Source organism: Oncorhynchus gorbuscha, linkage group LG24 (assembly GCF_021184085.1).
Source record: "Oncorhynchus gorbuscha isolate QuinsamMale2020 ecotype Even-year linkage group LG24, OgorEven_v1.0, whole genome shotgun sequence".
Taxonomy (NCBI): Eukaryota; Metazoa; Chordata; class Actinopteri; order Salmoniformes; family Salmonidae; genus Oncorhynchus; species Oncorhynchus gorbuscha.
Window position 1 is genome coordinate 45,445,846 of NC_060196.1, and position 20,781 is coordinate 45,466,626.

At 43.7% G+C, this 20,781-nt stretch overlaps 1 protein-coding gene across 1 annotated transcript in view; it reads left to right on the forward strand.

Moving 5' to 3' along the window:
• The first annotated feature begins 477 nt into the window (after positions 1-477).
• LOC124012561 (Y+L amino acid transporter 2-like) overlaps positions 478-20,781 on the forward strand; it is a 29,829-nt gene continuing 9,525 nt past the window's right edge. Inside the window, exons 1-6 of the mRNA XM_046326333.1 lie at positions 478-660; positions 7,183-7,824; positions 7,973-8,115; positions 18,722-18,847; positions 19,117-19,261; positions 19,539-19,662. Of these exons, the coding sequence (XP_046182289.1) occupies positions 7,517-7,824; positions 7,973-8,115; positions 18,722-18,847; positions 19,117-19,261; positions 19,539-19,662 (846 nt within the window). The 5' untranslated portion in view covers positions 478-660; positions 7,183-7,516. The remainder of the gene's footprint in view (positions 661-7,182; positions 7,825-7,972; positions 8,116-18,721; positions 18,848-19,116; positions 19,262-19,538; positions 19,663-20,781) is intronic.

Sequence of the window (20,781 nt, forward strand, 5' to 3'; positions counted from 1 at the left end):
TCATTTAGGGAAACTGAAATAGATGCACTTCACACACACTTGGCTCACACACTTTATTCCAGTGAGATTGTGAACTAATCGTTTGCAATTGCAATTATCAGGAGTGTTCAGATCACTGTCAGGCACACAAGAGCATCTGCTAAATGACTTAAATGTAAATGTAAAGGTTTCCCAGCTCACAGAACAGGAGATCAAGGTGCTCAGCTCAATAAGCACCCCTCAGTCTCCTGGTTAGTTTTTAGTCATAAAGGTTTAAATACAATCGTATTTAATCCTAACTCACCTCAACAACCATCTTCAACCTGACTTTAAATAGATGCTTCAAACTCATCCTAACCACAACTTCATCACAGGGCATTAGCATCATTATTAGTACCTCACCCAAGAGAAGGAGGGCGGGAACATGTGACAAGCTTCACTAGCAAGTGATGATGCAGCCTTTATGTACTATTTAGAACAAGGAAACTCCTTTTCGATTTGCTGATTCGTTGAACGCGGCACGTGTATAAATACAACCAGTTCGAAAGTCCGAAACTTCTAAATGAATTTCCTAGTTCAATCTAGTAGTTGAGCGCGATAGAAGATACAGTCAACGATAGTCAAACAGCCATTGTTGAGTAATTTTGCACATGGGGCTCTAGTCTCATTGAATATTTGAAGGTAAGGTATTTTTTTTTTGTTGAGAGAATTTGATTTCACTTAACTAAATTGATCTAGTTAAGATGTTAAACTAGCCAGCTGGTTCAAACTTGTTAGCTACGGTAGAGAGCGAGCTAAACGTCACTGGATTGAACTGCGTTTGTTGGAAAGGGTTCAAGATTGGTAAACACACATGCTTTTTTTGTATTTACTCAAACTACCTGGTAAATATTTGTTATAGTCTAAGTTGATCAGCTCTTTAGGTGCCAGTAGTTATATTTGCTAGCTAGTTTAGCAAGCTATTCATATATAACAGGCAGGGAGCCAGGTCTCGAAGCCTTGACCTTCGAGCCCGAGGTCCGGCACGCTAGCGACTGTACCGCAAAAGCATGCTCGATTAACCTTAAATGTAATTTTATCAGGCATTTATTTCATGATGTTTATACCAATAAATCAAATCAAATGTATTTATATAGCCCTTCGTACATCAGCTGATATCTCAAAGTGCTGTACAGAAACCCAGCCTAAAACCCCAAACAGCAAACAAGCAATGCAGGTGTAGAAGCACGGTGGCTAGGAAAAACTCCCTAGAAAGGCCAAAACCTAGGAAGAAACCTAGAGGAACCAGGTTATGTGGGGTGGCCAGTCCTCTTCTGGCTGTGCCGGGTGGAGATTATAACGGAACATGGCCAAGATGTTCAAATGTTCATAAATGACCAGCATGGTCGAATAATAATAAGGCAGAACAGTTGAAACTGGAGCAGCAGTACGGCCAGGTGAACTGGGGACAGCAAGGAGTCATCATGTCAGGTAGTCCTGAGGCATGGTCCTAGGGCTCAGGTCCCCCGAAAGAGAGAATTAGAGAGAGCACACTTAAATTCACATAGGACAGGAGAGGTACTCCAGATATAACAAACTGACCCTAGCCCCCCGACACATAAACTACTGCAGCATAAATACTGGAGGCTGAGACAGGAGGAGGAGAGAGGGGGGGGGGGGTCAGGAGACACTGTGGCCCCATCCGAGGACACCCCCGGACGGGTCCAAACAGGAAGGATATAACCCCACCCACTTTTCCAAAGCACAGCCCCCACACCACTAGAGGGATATCTTCAACCACCAACTTACCATCCTGAGACGAGGCTGAGTATAGCCCACAAAGATCTCCGCCACGGCCAACCCAGACAGGATGACCACATCAGTGAATCAACCCACTCGGGTGACGCACCCCCTCCAGGGATGGTATGAGAGAGCCCCAGTAAGCCAGTGACTCAGCTGCTGTAATAGGGTTAGAGGCAGAGAATCCCAGTGGAGAGAGGGGAACCGGCCAGGCAGAGACAGCAAGGGCGGTTCGTTGCTCCAGAGCCTTTCCGTTCACCTTCCCACTCCTGGGCCAGACTACACTCAATCATATGATCCACTGAAGAGATGAGTCTTCAGTAAGGACTTAAAGGTTGAGACAGAGTTTGCGTCTCTGACATGGGTAGGCAGACCGTTCCATAAAAATTGAGCTCTATAGGAGAAAGCCCTGCCTCCAGCTGTTTGCTTAGAAATTCTAGGGACAATTAGGAGGCCTGTGTCTTGTGACCGTAGCGTACGTGTAGGTATGTACGGCAGGACCAAATCAGAGAGATAGGTAGGAGCAAGCCCATGTAATGCTTTGTAGATTAGCAGTAAAACCTTGAAATCAGCCCTTGCTTTGACAGGAAGTCAGTGTAGGGAGGCTAGCACTGGAGTAATATGATCACATTTTTTGGTTATAGTCCGGTTTCTAGCAGCCGTATTTAGCACTAACTGAAGTTTATTTAGTGCTTTATCCGGGTAGCCGGAAAGTAGAGCATTGCAGTAGTCTTACCTATAAGTGACAAAAGCATGGACACATTTTTCTGCATATTCTTTGGACAGAAAGTTTCTGATTTTTGCAATGTTACGTAGATGGAAAAAAGCGGTCCTTGAAATGGTCTTGATATGTTCTTCAAAAGAGAGATCAGGGTCCAGAGTAACGCAGAGGTCCTTCACAGTTTTATTTGAGACGACTGTACAACCATTAAGATTAATTGTCAGATTCAACAGAAGATCTCTTTGTTTCTTGGGACCTAGAACAAGCATCTCTGTTTTGTCACGAGTTTAAAAGTAGAAAGTTTGCAGCCATCCACTTCCTTATGTCTGAAACACATGCTTCTAGCGAGGGCAATTTTGGGGATTCACCATGTTTCATTGAAATGTACAGCTGTGTGTCATCCACATAGCAGTGAAAGTTAACATTATGTTTTCGAATGACATCCCCAAGAGGTAAAATATATAGTGAAAACAATATTGGTCCTAAAACGGAACCTTGAGGAACACCGACATTTACAGTTGATTTGTCAGAGGACAAACCATTCAGAGACAAACTGATATCTTTCCGACAGATAAGATCTAAACCAGGCCAGAACTTGTCCGTGTAGACCAATTTGGGTTTCCAATCTCTCCAAAAGAATGTGGTGATCGACGGTATCAAAAGCAGCACTAAGGTCTAGGAGCACGAGGACAGATGCAGAGCCTCTGTCTGATGCCATTAAAAGGTAATTTACCACCTTCACAAGTGCAGTCTCAGTGCTATGATGGGGTCTAAAACCAGATTGAAGCATTTCGTATACATTGTTTGTCTTCAGGAAGGCAGTGAGTTGCTGCACAACAGCCTTTTCTAAAAATTGAGAGGAATGGAAGATTCGATATAGGCCGATAGTTTTTTATATTTTCTGGGTCAAGGTTTGGCTTTTTCAAGAGAGGCTTTATTACTGCCACTTTTAGTGAGTTTGGTACACATCCGGTGCATAGAGAGCCGTTTATTATGTTCAACATAGGAGGGCCAAGCACAGGGAGCAGCTCTTTCAGTAGTTTAGTAGGAATAGGGTCCAGGATGCAGCTTGAAGGTTTAAGGGCCATGATTATTTTCATCATTGTGTCAAGAGATATAGTACTAAAACACTTGAGCGTCTCTCTTGATCCTAGGTCCTGGCAGAGTTGTGCAGAGTCAGGACAACTGAGCTTTGAAGGAATACGTCGATTTAAAGAGGAGTCCATAATTTGCTTTCTAATAATCATGATCTTTTCCTCAAAGAAGTTCATGAATTTATCACTGCTAAAGTGAAAGCCATCCTCTCTTGGGAAATGCTGCTTTTTAGTTAGGTTTGCGACAGTATCAAAAAGGATACTCTGACATCCTTGGGTAGACTGAGGGAATCTGGAAGGACATCAAGGAATCTTTGTGTTGTCTGTGAATTTATAGCACGACTTTTGATATTCCTTGGTTGGGGTCTGAGCAGTTTATTTGTTGCAATTGCAAACGGAATAAAATGGTGGTCCGATAGACCAAGGATTATGAGGAAAAACATTAAGATCCACAACATTTATTCCATGGGACAAAACTAGGTCCAGAGTGTGACAGTGAGTTGGTCCAGAGACATGTTGGACAAAACCCACTGAGTCGATGATGGCTCCAAAAGCCTTTTGGAGTGGGTCTGTGGACTTTTCCACGTGAATATTAAAGTCACCAAAGATTAGAATATTATCTGCTATGACTACAAGGTCCGATAGGAATTCAGGGAACTCAGTGAGGAACGCTGTATATGGTAGATAAGATGAGAGCACCCCTCCAGCTAGGATGGAGTCCGTCACTCCTCAGCAGGTCAGGCTTGGTCCTGTTTGTGGGTGAGTCCCAGAAAGAGGGCCAATTATCTTTTGGGAGGGGCAGAAAACAGTTTTCAACCAGCGATTGAGTTGTGAGACTCTGCTGTAGAGCTCATCACTCCCAGAGACAGTTACTCGATGCCGACACATCTTTCTAGCTGATTTACACGCAATACAGTTTGTATTACAGCCTGATTAATCAGACTAGCAAAATGTTGGACACTAATGTAGATTCAATTAATCCGAACACGATATGGGTTGTGACATTTGACTTTCATGCAGGTAGAATAACTTCATGTGCTCTAGATGTTGCATCACTTGCTACAAGCTGATGTTGACACACAGGCATGAGTGGAAAACTAATTCTCACATGGCACCCTGATATCTTTTAGTTAAAGCTGTGATTCTGTTATGAGCCTCTAGGCTGTTATTACCAGGAATCCCGAAAACTTTTAGTTGAAGACCGTGTATTTCCCAGAACACACACAGACCACCGGACCAGGTACCACTGGAATCTAATAGACTTGTCTGCATGGCTGTGGTCCCTCTTGACTCTATTATATTCCTGTTCATGGATATGAGAGGAACGAGCTAGTAAAGTAGAGGACGCTTCTGCCAGAGATGGGCATTAGAAACCGAGAGACTGCATTAAACACACAAGTATCTTTACAAATAGAAGCATTACAAACGCAGAGAGGGGCATTACAAACAGACGCAGCATTAAGGCGACCGTACACTAGGTTTGGTTTGCTCTTAGCAGAACTCTGCTAAGCGACGCGAACGTCTGTGCCTCACCTACTCGCGTAAAGAGACATTACCTTAAAAAGATATGACCGTTTGTCCACTGTAGTAACAGCATACAGTAAAACTTACACAAAATGGCAAGAATCAAACTAAGGTAAAATCAAGAAATCTCTCGTTAATTTTGAAGTTTTTGCAGAGGAGGTCGTAGTCGCGCAATTTCACATCTATCAAATATGTTTGGTGCCGTATTTCTCAAGTGAAGAAATGTGCTTAAACTTAATCGTATGTCTTTGAATGACAAATACTTAATTGAAGAGTCTCCTACTGTTGACCAATACTTACTATAGCCCGTAGACGTCGGCTTGCCTCGAGAAATTGTACCTGCTCTAAAACACCACTATTTTTCATCTTGTAGCTTATGTTTTCAGCACTTTTTATTTCCATGACTGATCAAAACACATTTTTTATACTCTTGTCTCGCTGCAGCAGACATATCGTGAGCAATATGTTCAGAACGTAAAACTGCAATACAATCGCAGTATTTAATCGCAGTGCCTGAAATTTTGTTCCACCAGCCACTGTGGCAGGTGGTGGGGGGTTGGTTAATTGCATTAAAAAAAACATGCTCATGCTTTTGAATGTTTCAACAACAAAAAATGTATTAAGTAATGTGGTATATTTCTAAATCTAATAAAATGTACTTGTCTTTTTACCAAAATATAAAGGCTGGAGGTTACCGTGGTAACGAGCCGTGAGGTGAGTGATCTGACTCCGGCGTTGCTTCACTATCATTTAAAGCAGCAGACTCCAAACTAACGTTGAAAAACATCTGAGCTTGTGAACAATACTATATGAAAAGTCAAACACGAGGACATAGTCTCACTTTGTAGACTTTATAGTAAATTAGACCCAAGTTTATGCCTGTGCGCAGCGCCTCCAAAAAGGAATATATCGGCACTTTACTGTGTTGCTGCGTGAGGTGGGATATAGGATTTGTATTTCTTTGTGCGCACAAAGAAATACGAATCCTGTATCTCACCTCACACAGCAACACTGCCCGGGAGGAGAGCTATTTACTCCGAGTAAAGTGTTGATTCTCATGCTGCCTCCCTTTCAGCATTGCACATTTACTGCCAATGTAGCTCAGTTCCACCTCAAAGTTTGCATTTCATCTTCTCATTTAACTTCTCTATGCATTGCCAACTGTTACGTGCGACGCACTTTATATATCGGGGCAATTCATTTGAAAGATGCATCTCTCCTACTGACAGCATTGTTGCCTTAGATATTCAGCTAGGCTATATCAAGCTCTAGTACACCATTAGTGAATTTTAATGAACATCTATCTAGCCTTATTACTGTTATGAAATGCAAAGTGTGTGGGCTGTTCTACGTTCACTTTTACGATTTCCTAGTTGGTGAACAAACAGCCATAGGAAATTCTCCCATGGTAACAGGAGGCATTTGAACTGATTCACTCCTTGTCCTTGTTTTTTTTTTCTTTGTTACAGAGGTTGCGGCTTGAGTAAACAGTGACTTGAATCCCAGGCAAGTTTGTTTCAACTCTAGATGGGAGGAAAATATGTGATCGGAAACAGTTATGTGAATACTGTGTTACATGGGTAGTGTGTGTCACTGTGTGCATTATGTTCGTGCGCACTACAGATGTGTGTGTGTTCCTATAACAAAGACCTTGTTCTGACTTCTAAGGCCCCCACTACTTTGTTCCCAGACCCAGTAGCAAGGCACCGTGCCTGTTAGTGGAAAAACGGTTGGTCACAAGACCTTGCTGTAGCATTCATCAGCACTTTTCCACGCTATCCGCTACCCAGAAACATATCCTTCAACTCCTCCTCCACTACGGCTTGTTGCTTAGAGACGCTGTAGAGAAACTCTAGACTTGCTACCACATTGTACCTGTAAGTAGGTTTGTAATCAGCTGCGTCTTTGAGAATTCCAGCTTGTAGGACTAGCTAGTTTTTCCAGTTTATTTTGTATTCTATCCCTCAAATGCTGAAGTTCACAGTTACCTAATACAAGGAGTTATTGCCTGAAGCCTAATGGTCTCACACAGCAAGTTATGTTCTCTTTCATCCTGTGCTAACAGTTGTCCTTCTTTCCCTACAGACTTCTTGTCAAGAGTACAGCTGATCAAGAACATTGATGACCATCTGCTGAGAGCCTCTGACAGTGGCCTTGTTTAGTGACGTGCTGCTTCCACCCGTCTCCATCCTTCTACCCCGGTCTCCATCCTTCTACCCCGGTCTCCATCCTTCTACCCCGGTCTCCATCCTTCTACCTCGGTCTCCAGTCCTCCACCGGTCTCCAGTCCTGCACCGGTCTCCAGTCCTGCACCGGTCTCCAGTCCTTGTCTCCACTCCCATCTTTCTGTCCTCAATCCCTCCACCCTGGTCTCTGTCTCAACCCTCCACCTTATTCCTACCCTCCCCGAACCATCACCATGGGGGCTGAGAAAGACACAGACACCATTTTGACTGGCTCCATGCGTATGAAGCAGGAAATCTCCCTGCTCCATGGGGTCTGCCTCATTGTGGGAAGCATGATCGGCTCAGGCATCTTCATCTCCCCCAAAGGGGTGCTCTTCTACACAGGCTCCTTCGGCCTGTCCCTGGTGGTGTGGGCCATCGGTGGGGTCTTCTCTGTTTTCGGGGCCCTGTGCTACGCCGAGCTGGGAACCACCATCCGCAAGTCTGGGGCCAGCTATGCCTACATCCTGGAGTCCTTTGGTGGCTTCGCGGCTTTCATTAGGTGAGATTCCACTTAAAAACATTGTATTTTTACAGGTTGGTCTTATTGAGAAACTATATTGCAAAAGAGACCTTTATGTAAAGTGCTTCGAGTATTTAGAAAAGCTCTTGATTTATATCCTCATTAATTTCTTATTTTTAATTATCAGGCTGTGGTCGTCCCTGATGATCGTGGAGCCAGCAGGCCAGGCTGTCATAGCCCTCACCTTCTCCAACTACCTGGTGCAGCCCTTCTACCCCACGTGCTCAGCCCCCTACGATGCTGTGAAACTTATAGCAGCAGCCATAATCAGTAAGATAAGCTGAGCTCACTTTTCCTCCCTCTGCCTGTTTTGAAATGAGGAGATACTACCTGGACTCTTATAAAGTGTCATTCTATGGTGTGCCCTGCTGAACGCAGGTGGTCGTGGCGGGGGTGTCGAAGTGGGCTTGGCCAATATCGCAGTTGCTGAAGGAACATTTTAGAGGTCCTCTTTGCCGCACACAACATTTAGGGGTTTAAGAGATTTTCTGCAGTTATACACATTTTGCGATGCCTTATGCCATGACTCCAACATAACAAAATAAATGGTGGCCCCATGCCATTTTACTTTTGATTCTCCCTAACTGGTATGTATGTATATACACTACCGTTCAAAAGTTTGGGGTCACTTAGAAATGTCCTTGTTTAAATTTTTTTTTTTTTAAAGCATGATTTTTTGTCCATTAAAATAACATGAAATTAATCAGAAATACAGGGTAGACATTGGTAATGTTGTCGATGACTATTGTAGCTGGAAAAGGCTTTATTTTATTTTTTAAATCTAATTTTATGGAATATCTACATAGGTGTACAGAGGCCCATTATTAGCAACCATCAATCCTGTGTTCCAATGGCACGTTGTGTTAGCTAATCCAAGTTTATAATTTAAATGGCTAATTGATCATTAGAAAACCCTTTTGCAATTATGTTAGCACAGCTGTAAACTGTTGTGCTGATTTTAAAGGAGCAATAAAACTGGCCAGCTTTAGACTAGTTGAGTATCTAGAGCATCAGCATTTGTGGGTTCGATTAAGAGTTTATTTTCAAACTCGTCAGTCTATTCTTATTCTGAGAAATGAAGACTATTCCATGTGAGAAATTGCCAAGAGACTGAAGCTCTTGTACAACGCTGTGTTTCTACTCCCTTTGAAAAACGCAAACTGGCTCTAACCAGAATAGAAAGAGGAGTGGGAGGCCCTGGTACACAACTGAGCAAGAGGATAAGTACATTAGTTTGAGAAACAGACGCCTCACAAGTCCCCAACTGGCAGCTTCATTAAATAGTACCTGCAGAACACCAGTCTCAACATTGACAGTGAAGAGGTGACTCCAGGATGGTGGCCTTCTAGGCAAAGTTGCAAAGAAAAAGCCTTATCTTAGACTGGCCAATAAAATATTAAGATGGGCAAAAGAACAGACATTGAACAGAGAATCTCTGCCTAGAAGGCCAGCATCCCGGACGAATTCATGTCGTAACCAGGGCCTAAAATGGTATTTTTGGTCCAACAGCCACTGGCAGTTAGATGGAAAATTTACCAGCCAAAATATTAGTTTCCTGGTAAAATTACACCAACAAAACAGAAATTGATGCGCATGCTCATGTATCTAAAACAATAAATGTATTGCTAATAAGAAGTAATGTAGTGTTTAATTTTTTTTTTTGTCTTTTAATTAAAATACAAGTGTCTCACATGCTTCAAAAGCCTATAATCTTGCTAATCCAACTGCGTTGTCATATTTAAAAAAAAACAAAAAACAATTATTGAGAAAGAATACGCTGCAATTATCTGAGCACAGACCCCCATATCAAACTACTTATTCAACCAATACTTGCGTAACAAAATCACAGATTGCATTGAAATAAATAGTTTACCTTTGAAGATCTTGCTCTGGTTGCAATCCCAAGGCTCATTGTTACACAATGAATGGTCTTTTGTTCGGTTAAATCCATTTTTTTATAGCCTAACACGAAACATTTTGTGAACGCTTATCTCGTTGAATTTCGTGTCATTCAATTTGACGTAACATCCAACGTAAAATAGACAGACTTTCCCTGACTTTATCCAGTCATGTTTGGTTTCCTTGCAATCAACTGTTTGTTGGTTGTGTTACAAAACTTGATGGGTCATTTTGCGGGACGTATTGACCTGGAAAAACCGATTGGAAGACAAGTGACGAGCCCATTGTGCACCAATTATATGACCACTGTCTCGTTGATTGACTGTATTTTAACCCAATGACCACTGATCGTCTTGAAATCTAGCTGGGTAGATAGCCAATGAGCAGAGGTAAACTGCAATATCCCATGGTTCTTTGTAAGAAAAACCTTTCCATTGAACGCTGGCGTAAGGACTGTTCTTTCGCCATTGCCAATTCAACCGTGAAGGAGCGACTCTTATTACGCACAGCAGTATTTCGGTGACTTGCATCTTCAGCTGTTTATTTATCCAACATCATGGCGAATAAGTCAAGGAAAGCTAATTCTAAGACTAGATATACGAATGGAGAAACACTTTTAGAGGAAATTGATAGTGAATGTGAGACAGATCTTTTTGAAGACTCCATTAGCTCTCATTGCTTTGATTCTGAAACTGAAGCATATTTTTTTGAACGGAGAGGACATTGTTTGACTGGTAAGTTGCTCTCATGATAATGCCGTTGTTTGAAATTAATATAAAATAGTATTTGTTATTGTTTTTACATTTTATTTGTAATATATACAGATGTAATGAAATGGGTAAAGTACAAGTTATTGTGAGTGAGGGTCTGTTTGTATGAGAACGACCATAGCATATGTCTGTATGTAGATAGAGATATATAGATATATATATATATATATATCACTGCTCAAAAAAATAAAAGGAACACTAAAATAACACATCCTAGCTCTGAATGAATGAAATATTCTTAAATACTTAGTTGAATGTGCTGACAACAAAATCTCGTAAATTATCAATGGAAATCAAATTTATCAACCCATGGAGGTCTGGATTTGGAGTCACAATCAAAATTAAAGTGGAAAACTACACTACAGGCTGATCCAACTTTGATGTAATGTCCTTACAACAAGTCAAAATAAGGTCCAGTAGTGTGTGTGTGTGGCCTCCACGTGCCTGTATGACCTCCCTACAAAGCCTGGGCATGCTACTTATGAGGTGGCGGATGGTCTCCTGAGGGATCTCCTCCCAGACCTGGACTAAAGCATCCGCCAACTCCTGGACAGTCTGTGGTGCAATGTGGAGTTGGTGGATGGAGCGAGACATGATGTCCCAGATGTGCTCAATTGGATTCCGGTCTGGGGAACGGGCGGGCCAGTCCATAGCATTAATGCCTTCCTCTTGCAGGAACTGCTGACACACTCCAGCCACATGAGGTCTAGCATTGTCTTGCATTAGGAGGGAGGAACCCAGGGCCAACCGCACCAGCATATGGTCTCACAAGAGGTCTGGGGATCTCCTCTCGGTACCTAATGGCAGTCAGGCTACCTCTGGCGAGCACATGGAGGGCTGTGCGGCCCCCCAAAGAAATGCCACCCCACACCATGACTGACCCACCGCCAAACCGGTCATGCAGGAGGATGTTGCAGGCAGCAGAACGTTCTCCACGGCGTCTCCAGACTCTTGTCACATGTGCTCAGTGTGAACCTGCTTTCATCTGTGAAGAGCACAGGGTGCCAGTGGCGAATTTGCCAATCTTGGTGTTCTCTGGCAAATGCCAAATGTGGATGTCGGGCCCTCATACCACCCTCATGGAGTCTGTGTCTGACTGTTTGAGCAGACACATGCACATTTGTGGCCTGCTGGAGGTCATTTTGCAGGGCTCTGGCAGTGCTCCTCCTTGCACAAAGGCAGAGGTAGCGGTCCTGCTGTTGGGTTGTTGCCCTCCTACGGCCTCCTCCACATCTCCTGATGTACTGGCCTGTCTCCTAGTAGCGCCTCCATGCTCTGGACACTACGCTGACAGACACAGCAAACCTTCTTGCCACAGCTCGCATTGCTGTGCCATCCTGGATGAGCTACACTACCTGAGCCACTTGTGTGGGTTGTGGACTCCGTCTCATGCTACCACTAGAGTGAAAGCACTGCCAGCATTCAAAAGTGACCAAAACATCAGCAAGGAAGCATAGGAACTGAAGTGGTCTGTGGTCACCACCTGCAGAACCACTCCTTTATTGGAGGTGTCTTGCTAATTGCCTATAATTTCTACCTGTCTATTCCATTTGCACGACAGCATGTGAAATTTATTGTCAATCAGTGTTGCTTCCTAAGTGGACAGTTTGAGTTCACAGAAGTGTGACTTGGAGTTATGTTGTGGTGTTTAAGTGTTCCCTTTATTTTTTTTATAGCTGTATGTATGTATGGTGTAGAATGCAAACCCATACATCTCAACACAGCCAGCATGCTTCCTCCAATCAGTCTACATTAGAGGGAGCATCAAGGACCTTGCTGTCTACAGCACCACTGCACCAAGCCCTGTCCCTTCTGCTCCTGCCACAAGTGTTCATCTGACCAAATATATTTGTGCAGGCATGGATGTGCCTAAGGGCCAAAAGGGCACAGCATGGAGGTGTTGCTGTGTTTGCAAGATGAAGTCTCCCATCACATGCTCAGTGACCCTCTGCTTTACATCAGAAAGAGACTGCTATGGCATCAGCAGCAGAATATTGTCTAGAGTTTTGGCAAAGGTGGGGTTATATGGAAAAGTGGGTGGGGGCTAGGGTCAGTATGTTATATCTGGAGTACTTTTCCTGTCTTATCCGGTATCTTGTGTGAATTTAAGTCTGCTCTCTCTTTCTTTCTCTCGGAGGACCTGAGCCCTTGGACCATGCTTCAGGACTACCTGTCATGACTCCTTGCTGTCCCCAGTCCACCCGGTCTTGCTGCTGTTCCAGTTTCAACTGTTCTGCCTGCGGCTATGGAACCCTAAACTGTTCATTTTTACTCTTGAGGTGCTGTCCTGTTGCACCCTCTACAATCACTGTGATCCCCACCCAGCACAGCCTGAAGAGGACTGGCCACCCCTCATAGCCTGGTCCCTCTCTAGGTTTTTGCCTTTCTAGGGAGTTTTTCCTAGCCACCGTGCTTCTACACCTGCATTGCTTGCTGTTTGAGGTTTTAGGCTGGGGCTATATAAATAGATATAAATACCATTTAGGTATTTTGTATATAGTTATACTTGTGTGGGACACCTGGGTGACTTCAAGATAAATGTCATGTAGCACACATTTTGTAAGTTATCATTCTGAAACTTTGCACAAGAACTGTTGCCCTCATATTTTTTGCTGAAATTGTCCTCATCATCCTATCTGTATGTTTGTTTTATCTTGTTCATTTTAAAGATGATATAAAAATAAAAAACATGGTTTTTATTCATTGTTTTGTCTAAACCAGGTCTATTGTGTTATTCTCCTACATTCAATTCACATTTACACAAACTTCAGAGTTTTCTTTCAAATGGTACCAATAATATGCCTATACCATGGCTGTCAGCCAATCAAATCAAAGTTTATTTGTCACCTGCTCCGAATACAACAGGTGTAGGTAGACCTTACAGTGAAATGCTTACTTACAGGCTCGAACCAATAGTTCAAAAAAAGGTATTAGGTGAACAATAGGTAAAGAAATAAAACAACAGTAAAAAGACAGGCTATATACAGTAGCGAGGCTACATAGACACCGGTTAGTCAGGCTGATCGAGGTAGTATGTAGATATGGTTAAAGTGACTATGCATATATGATGAACAGAGTAGCAGTAGCGTGAAAGAGTGAGTGGTGGTTGGGACACCATGCAGATAACCCGGTTAGCCAATGTGCGGGAGCACTGGTTGGTCGGCCCAATTGAGGTATGTACATGAATGTATAGTTAAAGTGACTATGCATATATGATAAACAGTGGCAGGAGCTTAAGAGGAGGGGAGGCACACAATGCAAATAGTCCGAGTAGCCATTTGATTACCTGTTCAGGAATCCTATGGCTTGGGGGTAAAAACTGTTGAGAAGCCTTTTTGTCCTAGACTTGGCACTCCGGTACCGCTTGCCATGCAGTAGAGAGAACAGTCTATGGCTGAGGTCTCTGACAACTTTTAGGGCCTTCCTCTGACACTGCCTGGTGTAGAGTTCCTGGATGGCAGGCAGCTTAACCCCAGTGATGTACTGGGCGGTACGCACTACCTTCTGTAGTGCCTTGCGGTCAGAGGCCGAGCAGTTGCCGTGCTCTCGATGTTGCAGCTGTAGAACCTTTTGAGGATCTCAGGACCCATGCCAAATCTTTCTAGTTTCCTGAGGGGGAAGTGGCCTTGTCGTGCCCTCTTCACGACTGTCTTGGTGTGTTTGGACCATTCTAGTTTGTTGTTGATGTGGACACCAAGGAACTTGAAGCTCTCAACCTGCTCCACTACAACCCCGTCGATGAGAATGGGGGTGTGCTCGGTCCTCCTTTTCCTCTAGTCCACAATAATCTCCTTAGCCTTGGTTACGATGAGGGATAGATTGTTATTCTGGCACCACCCGGCCAAGTCTCTGACTTCCTCCCTATAGGCTGTGTCGTCGTTGTCAGTGATCAGGCCTACCACTGTCATCTGCATACTTAATGATGGTGTTGGAGTCATGCCTGGCCATGCAGTCGTGAGTGGGAGTACAGGAGGGGACTGAGCACGCACCCGTGGGGAGCTCCAGTGTTGAGGATCAGCGTGGCAGATGTGTTGCTACCTACCCTGACCATCTGGGGGCGGCCCGTCAGGAAGTCCAGGATCCAGTTGCAGAGGGAGGTGTTTAGTCCCAGGTTCCTTAGATTAGTGATGAGTTTTGAGGGTACTATGGTGTTGAATGCTGAGTTGTAGTCGATGAATAGCATTCTCACATAAGTGCTACTTTTGTCCAGGTGGGAAAGGGCAGTGTGGAGTGTAATAGAGATTGCATCATCCGTGGATCTGTTTGGGCGGTATGCAAATTGGAGTGCGTCTAGGGTTTCTGGGATAATGGTGTTGTGGGAAATTACCAACCTTTGAAAGCATTTCATGGCTACAGAAAATGTCAGTGAAGACACCTGCCAATTGGTCAGCACATGCCCGGAGCACATGTCCTGGTAATATATCTGGCCCTGCGGCCTTGTGTATGTTGGCCTGTTTAAAGGTCTTACTCACGTCTGCTATGGAGAGTGTGATCACACAGTCATCCGGAACAGCTGATGCTCTCATGCATGCCTCAGTGTTGCTTGCCTCGAAGTGAGCATAGAAGTGATTTAGCTAATCAGGTAGGCTCGTGTCACTGGGCAGCTCGCAACTGTGCATCCCTTTGTAGTTTGTAATAGTTTGCAAGCCCTGCCACGTAAGACAAGCATCGGAGCCTGTGTATTAGTATGATTCAATCTTAGTCCTGTATTGACGCTTTGCCTGGTTGATGGTTCGTCGCAGGGCATAGCAGGATTTCCTGTAAGCTTCCAGGTTAGAGTCCTGCACCTTGAATACGGCAGCTCTACCCTCTACCCTTGTAATCCATGGCTTCTGGTTGGGGTATGTACTTACAGTCACTGTGGGGACGACGTCCTCGATGCACTTATTGATAAAGCCAGTGACTGATGTGGTGTACTCCTCAATGCCGTCGAAGAATCCCAGAACATGCTCCAGTCTGTGATAGCAAAACAGTCCTGTAGTTTAGCATCTGCTTCATCTGACCACTTTTTTATAGACCGAGTCACTGGTGCTTCCTGCATGAATTTTCGCTTGTAAGCAGGAATCAGGAGGATAGAGTTGTGGTCGGATTTACCAACTGGAGGGAGAGCTTTGTACGCGTCTTTATGTGGAGTACAGGTGATCTAGAATGTATTTTCCCTCTGGTTGCACATTTAACATGTTGATGGTAATTTGGAAGAACTGATTTAAGTTTTCCTGCATTAAACTCTCCGGCCACTAGGAGCGCCGCCTCTGGTTCCTGTTTGCTTATTTCCTTATACAGCTGACTTAGTGCGGTCTTAGTGCCATCATGTGTCTGTGGTGGTAAATAAACAGCCACGAAAAGTATAGCTGAGAACTCTCTAGGCAAGTAGTGTTGCCTGCAATTTATGACAATATACTCTACTTCAGGCAAGCAAAATCTAGAGATTTCCTTAGATTTCGTGCACCAGCTGTTTACAAATATGCACAGGCCCCCCCCCCCCCCCCTCCTCGTGTGCTGTTCTATCCTGCCGGTGCAGCGTGTATCCCGCTAGCTGGATATCCAGATCGTCATTCAGCCACGATTCCGTGAAACATATGATATTACAGTTTTTGATGTCCCGTTGGTAGGATATTCGTGATCGTACCTCGTCTAGTTTATTGTCCAATGATTGCACGTTGGCAAGTAGTATTGACGGTAACGGCAGATTTCCCACACTCGCCTTTTCCGGGCCCTGACCAGGCATCCGGCTCTTTGTCCTCTGTACCTGTGTCGCTTCCTCTTGCAAATAACGTGGATGTCGGCCCTGCCGGGTGTTTGGAGAATGTCTTGTTTGTTGAAGAAAAAATCTTTGTCTCATCCGAGGTGAGTGAACGCTGTCCTGATATCCAGAAGCTCATTTTTTGCTGTAAAATACGGTTGCAGAAACATTATGTACAAAATAAGTTACAAATAACGCAAAAAAAAACATAACAGCACAATTGGTTGGATGCCCGTAATTCTTCCGGCGCCATTTTACAATCAGCATTCAGGGCTCAAACCAACCACCCAGTTTATGAAGATAAAATAAGGATCACTATTCAAACTACAGTGCCGTGAAAATGTATTTGCCCCCTTTCTGATTTTCTGAATGTTTTCCTTCTTAATTATCAGTTCCTAAACCAAAACCTAATATTAGATAAAGGGAACTTGAGTTTACAAATAGCAAAACATTTATACTTTTAAAATTTATTCAACAAAGTTATGCAGCACCCAATTCCCCTGTGTGAAAATGTAATTGCCCCCTTACACTCAATAACTGGTTGTGCCACCTTTAACTGCAGTGACTGGATGACTGCAACCAAATGTGTCCTGTAGTTGTTGATCAGTCTCTCACATCACTGTGTTGTAATTTTGGCCCACTCTTGTATGCAGAACTGCTATAACTCAGTGACATTTGTGGGTTTTCAAGCATGAACTGCTCTTTTCAAGTTGTCGGTGATCAGGCCTACCACTGTCATCTGCATACTTAATGATGGTGTTGGAGTCATGCCTGGCCATGCAGTCGTGAGTGGGAGTACAGGAGGGGACTGAGCACGCACCCGTGGGGAGCTCCAGTGTTGAGGATCAGCGTGGCAGATGTGTTGCTATCTACCCTGACCATCTGGGGGCGGCCCGTCAGGAAGTCCAGGATCCAGTTGCAGAGGGAGGTGTTTAGTCCCAGGTTCCTTAGATTAGTGATGAGCTTTGAGGGTACTATGGTGTTGAATGCTGAGTTGTAGTCAATGAATAGCATTCTCACATAAGTGCTCCTTTTGTCCAGGTGGGAAAGGGCAGTGTGGAGTGTAATAGAGATTGCATCATCCGTGGATCTGTTTGGGCGGTATGCAAATTGGAGTGCGTCTAGGGTTTTTGGGATAATGGTGTTGTGGGAAATGACCAACCTTTGAAAGCACTTCATGGCTACAGAAAATGTCAGTGAAGACACCTGCCAATTGGTCAGCACATGCCCGGAGCACATGTCCTGGTAATCCATCTGGCCCTGCGGCCTTGTGTATGTTGGCCTGTTTAAAGGTCTTACTCATGTCGACGACGGAGAGCGTGATCACACAGTCATCCGGAACAGCTGATGCTCTCATGCATGCATCAGTGTTGCTTGCCTCGAAGTGAGCAAAGAAGTGATTTAGCTAATCAGGTAGGCTCGTGTCACTGGGCAGCTCGCGACTGTGCATCCCTTTGTAGTTTGTAATAGTTTGCAAGCCCTGCCACGTAAGACAAGCATCGGAGCCTGTGTAGTATGATTCAATCTTAGCCCTGTATTGACGCTTTGCCTGGTTGATGGTTCGTCGCAGGGCACCTTTAACTGCAGTGACTGGATGACTGCAACCAAATGTGTCCTGTAGTTGTTGATCAGTCTCTCACATCACTGTGTTGTAATTTTGGCCCACTCTTGTATGCAGAACTGCTATAACTCAGTGACATTTGTGGGTTTTCAAGCATGAACTGCTCTTTTCAAGTCCTGCCACAACATCTCAATTGGGATTAGGTCGAGGCCATTCCAAAGCTAAAAATGCATTGCTTTTTATACATTTTCATGTAGACTTGTGTGTTTTGGACCATTGTCTTGCTGCATGATCGAAATGCACCCCAGCTTCAGCTCAGACGGAGGACCTGACATTCTCCTGTAGAATTCTCTGACACAGAGCAGAATTCATGGTTCCTTCTATTAAGACAAGTTGTCCAGGTCCTGAGGCAGCAAAGAATCCCCAAACCATCCGACTACCACCACCATGCTTGACTTTTGGTATGAGGTTCTTTCTAGTGTTTGGTTTTCTCCAGACATAATGGGACCCATCTCGTCCAAAAAGTTGACTCAAGCTGGATCATCATCAATACTCTTAGAAGGATGTTTTATGGATTGATGAGTCAAAGGTATAACTTTTTGGATGGTATGGGTCCCATTTATGCCCACTGGGGAGCCAGGCCTAGCCCATCAGAATATGTTCTTCCCCACAAAAAGGGCTTTATTACAGAAATAAATACTCCTGAGTTTCATCAGCTGTCTGGGTGTCTGGTCTCAGACGATCCTGCAGGTGAAGAAGTCTGATATGAATCGTTCCTAAACCATTGGTTTACATCAGTTTGAAATGGAATTTACCTGAACCAACCCTGGTTTGAAACACTTGCTTTGGAGTTGCTTACAGAGAGTGGTCTGCTACATTCCTCTTCCTCCTCTCCCACTCTAGGTCTCCTGACGTGTGTGAACTGTATGAAGGTGAAGTGGGGGGCCATTCTCCAGGTGGTCTCTACAGTAGCCAAGGTACTGGCCCTCATTGTCATCATCATTGCTGGGATGATCAAGCTGGGACAAGGTACAGTACGGCATCTGGCTAGGGACACATAACCCACCTGTCCCTAATGTCAGTGTGCTGGCCTATTCATGATAGAGCTTCACTTGCTGACCAGGTGTGAGTGTGAGTTTTTTGCAGTTGGTAGTGGATGAGATGAGCCCCCCTTACAATGTAAAGAGCATTGAAAACTAGCAAAAGAGCTATGATATTTAACTCAATTATTTAATCCATTACAATTATTTAATCTATTATATCTAATTCATTATGTGATCCCTGGCCTCTGTCTGTAGGCCAGACGCAGAACTTTGAGGATTTGTTTAAGGGTTCTAAAGTGAACCCTGGGGACATGGCCCTGGCTCTGTACGCTGCGCTCTACTCCTACTCGGGCTGGGACGCACTCAACTTCATCACCGAGGAGATCAAGAACCCGAAGAGGTGAGGCAATCTGTCATGATGTTTATATTTATTTTAATTTTGGAAAGAAATAGTGCTACTGTATACCCCGGTATGGCATAGGGTTGGGTGGTACTGTTCCTATGTTCCACCAGCTCTGCACTGCCAGTCCTCTCTTGACCCGTCTTAGTCTGACTCTTGTTATATATAGACAAGGAACGTATGCCCGGCACTGGCCATCTGGTTCCTGTCAAGGTTTCTCTCTCCCCGCAAAGTTTGTCCTTGTATTTTTATCAATTTCTTTATCCATTCCTACCAGGAACCTCCCATTGGCAATAGGGATCTCCATGCCCATCGTCACAGTGATCTACATTCTGACTAATATAGCTTACTACACCGTTATGGATGCTGGCACCGTGCTGGCCAGTGATGCTGTGGCTATGGTGAGTTCTACTCTGCTCTGGATTTGAGGTTGTGTGGGATTTAATGTTGAGCGATTGGTGCATTTTGAGGTCGGATTAGATCATTTAAAACATTAAATGAGTTATGTAATAATGACATGAGAATGATTTTATAGCTTTTTAATGGAGATTCCAAAGCCCAAAATAGTGAACGTTCAATTGCCGAAAGAATTACATTGTCTTCTCAGTTCCACATTGGGTAGATGTCAATAGAAAAAGGAAATTACTCTGAAATAATAAAATATCAGTTGTGTATATTACTTCATTGTTAATTCCTTTGTCATTTTATCTCTGTTCAGGAAGTAGCAGCCAACCATCTAATGTTATCCCTGTGCTCCCTATAGTGCACGGTCTTTGTCATCCTATTTAGCTAGATAGTAGGGATGTGCACGGTTATTCGAATATACGAACTGACGTTAGTATTCAAGTACTGTTGAGTATAAATGCTTTTTCTAAATAAAATGTAAACATCCATGTTGCGTACAAGGATTTACCATTATATTTCAAATGATTAATTTAATAAAACAACTTTTCAATGTAGTTTTTATGATATGCCACATAAGAAGACCGGTAGCCTTCATGTGTAGGTTGTTTGTTGGCCAATCAAAGTGTAGCAAGTGGAGCGCAAATTCACTAATGCAAGAAGGAATTAGAATTATGTAATTAAAAGTTTGCGAAATGATGAGTAGGCTACAAAGAGCAACCAACAGGTAAGCTGTTTTATCTGAATGGGTTTGGGGAGAAAGCTTAGCTAGCTATAGGTTGCTAGCTTAGTCAAGACAGGCACTGTTATAATGATAAATGGATGATAAATAACATTGGATGCTACAAGTTAGGTACAGTCATGGTCATAAGTTTTGACAGTAACACAAATATTAATTTTCACAAAGTTTGCTGCATCAGTGTCTTTAGATATTTTTGTCAGATGTTACTATGGAATACTGAAGTATAATTACAAGCATTTCATAAGTGTCAAAGGCTTTTATTGACAATTACATGAAGTTGATGCAGAGTCAATATTTGCAGTGTTGACCCTTTTTCAAGACCTCTGCAATCCACCCTGGCATGCTGTCAATTAACTTCTGGGCCACATCCTGACTG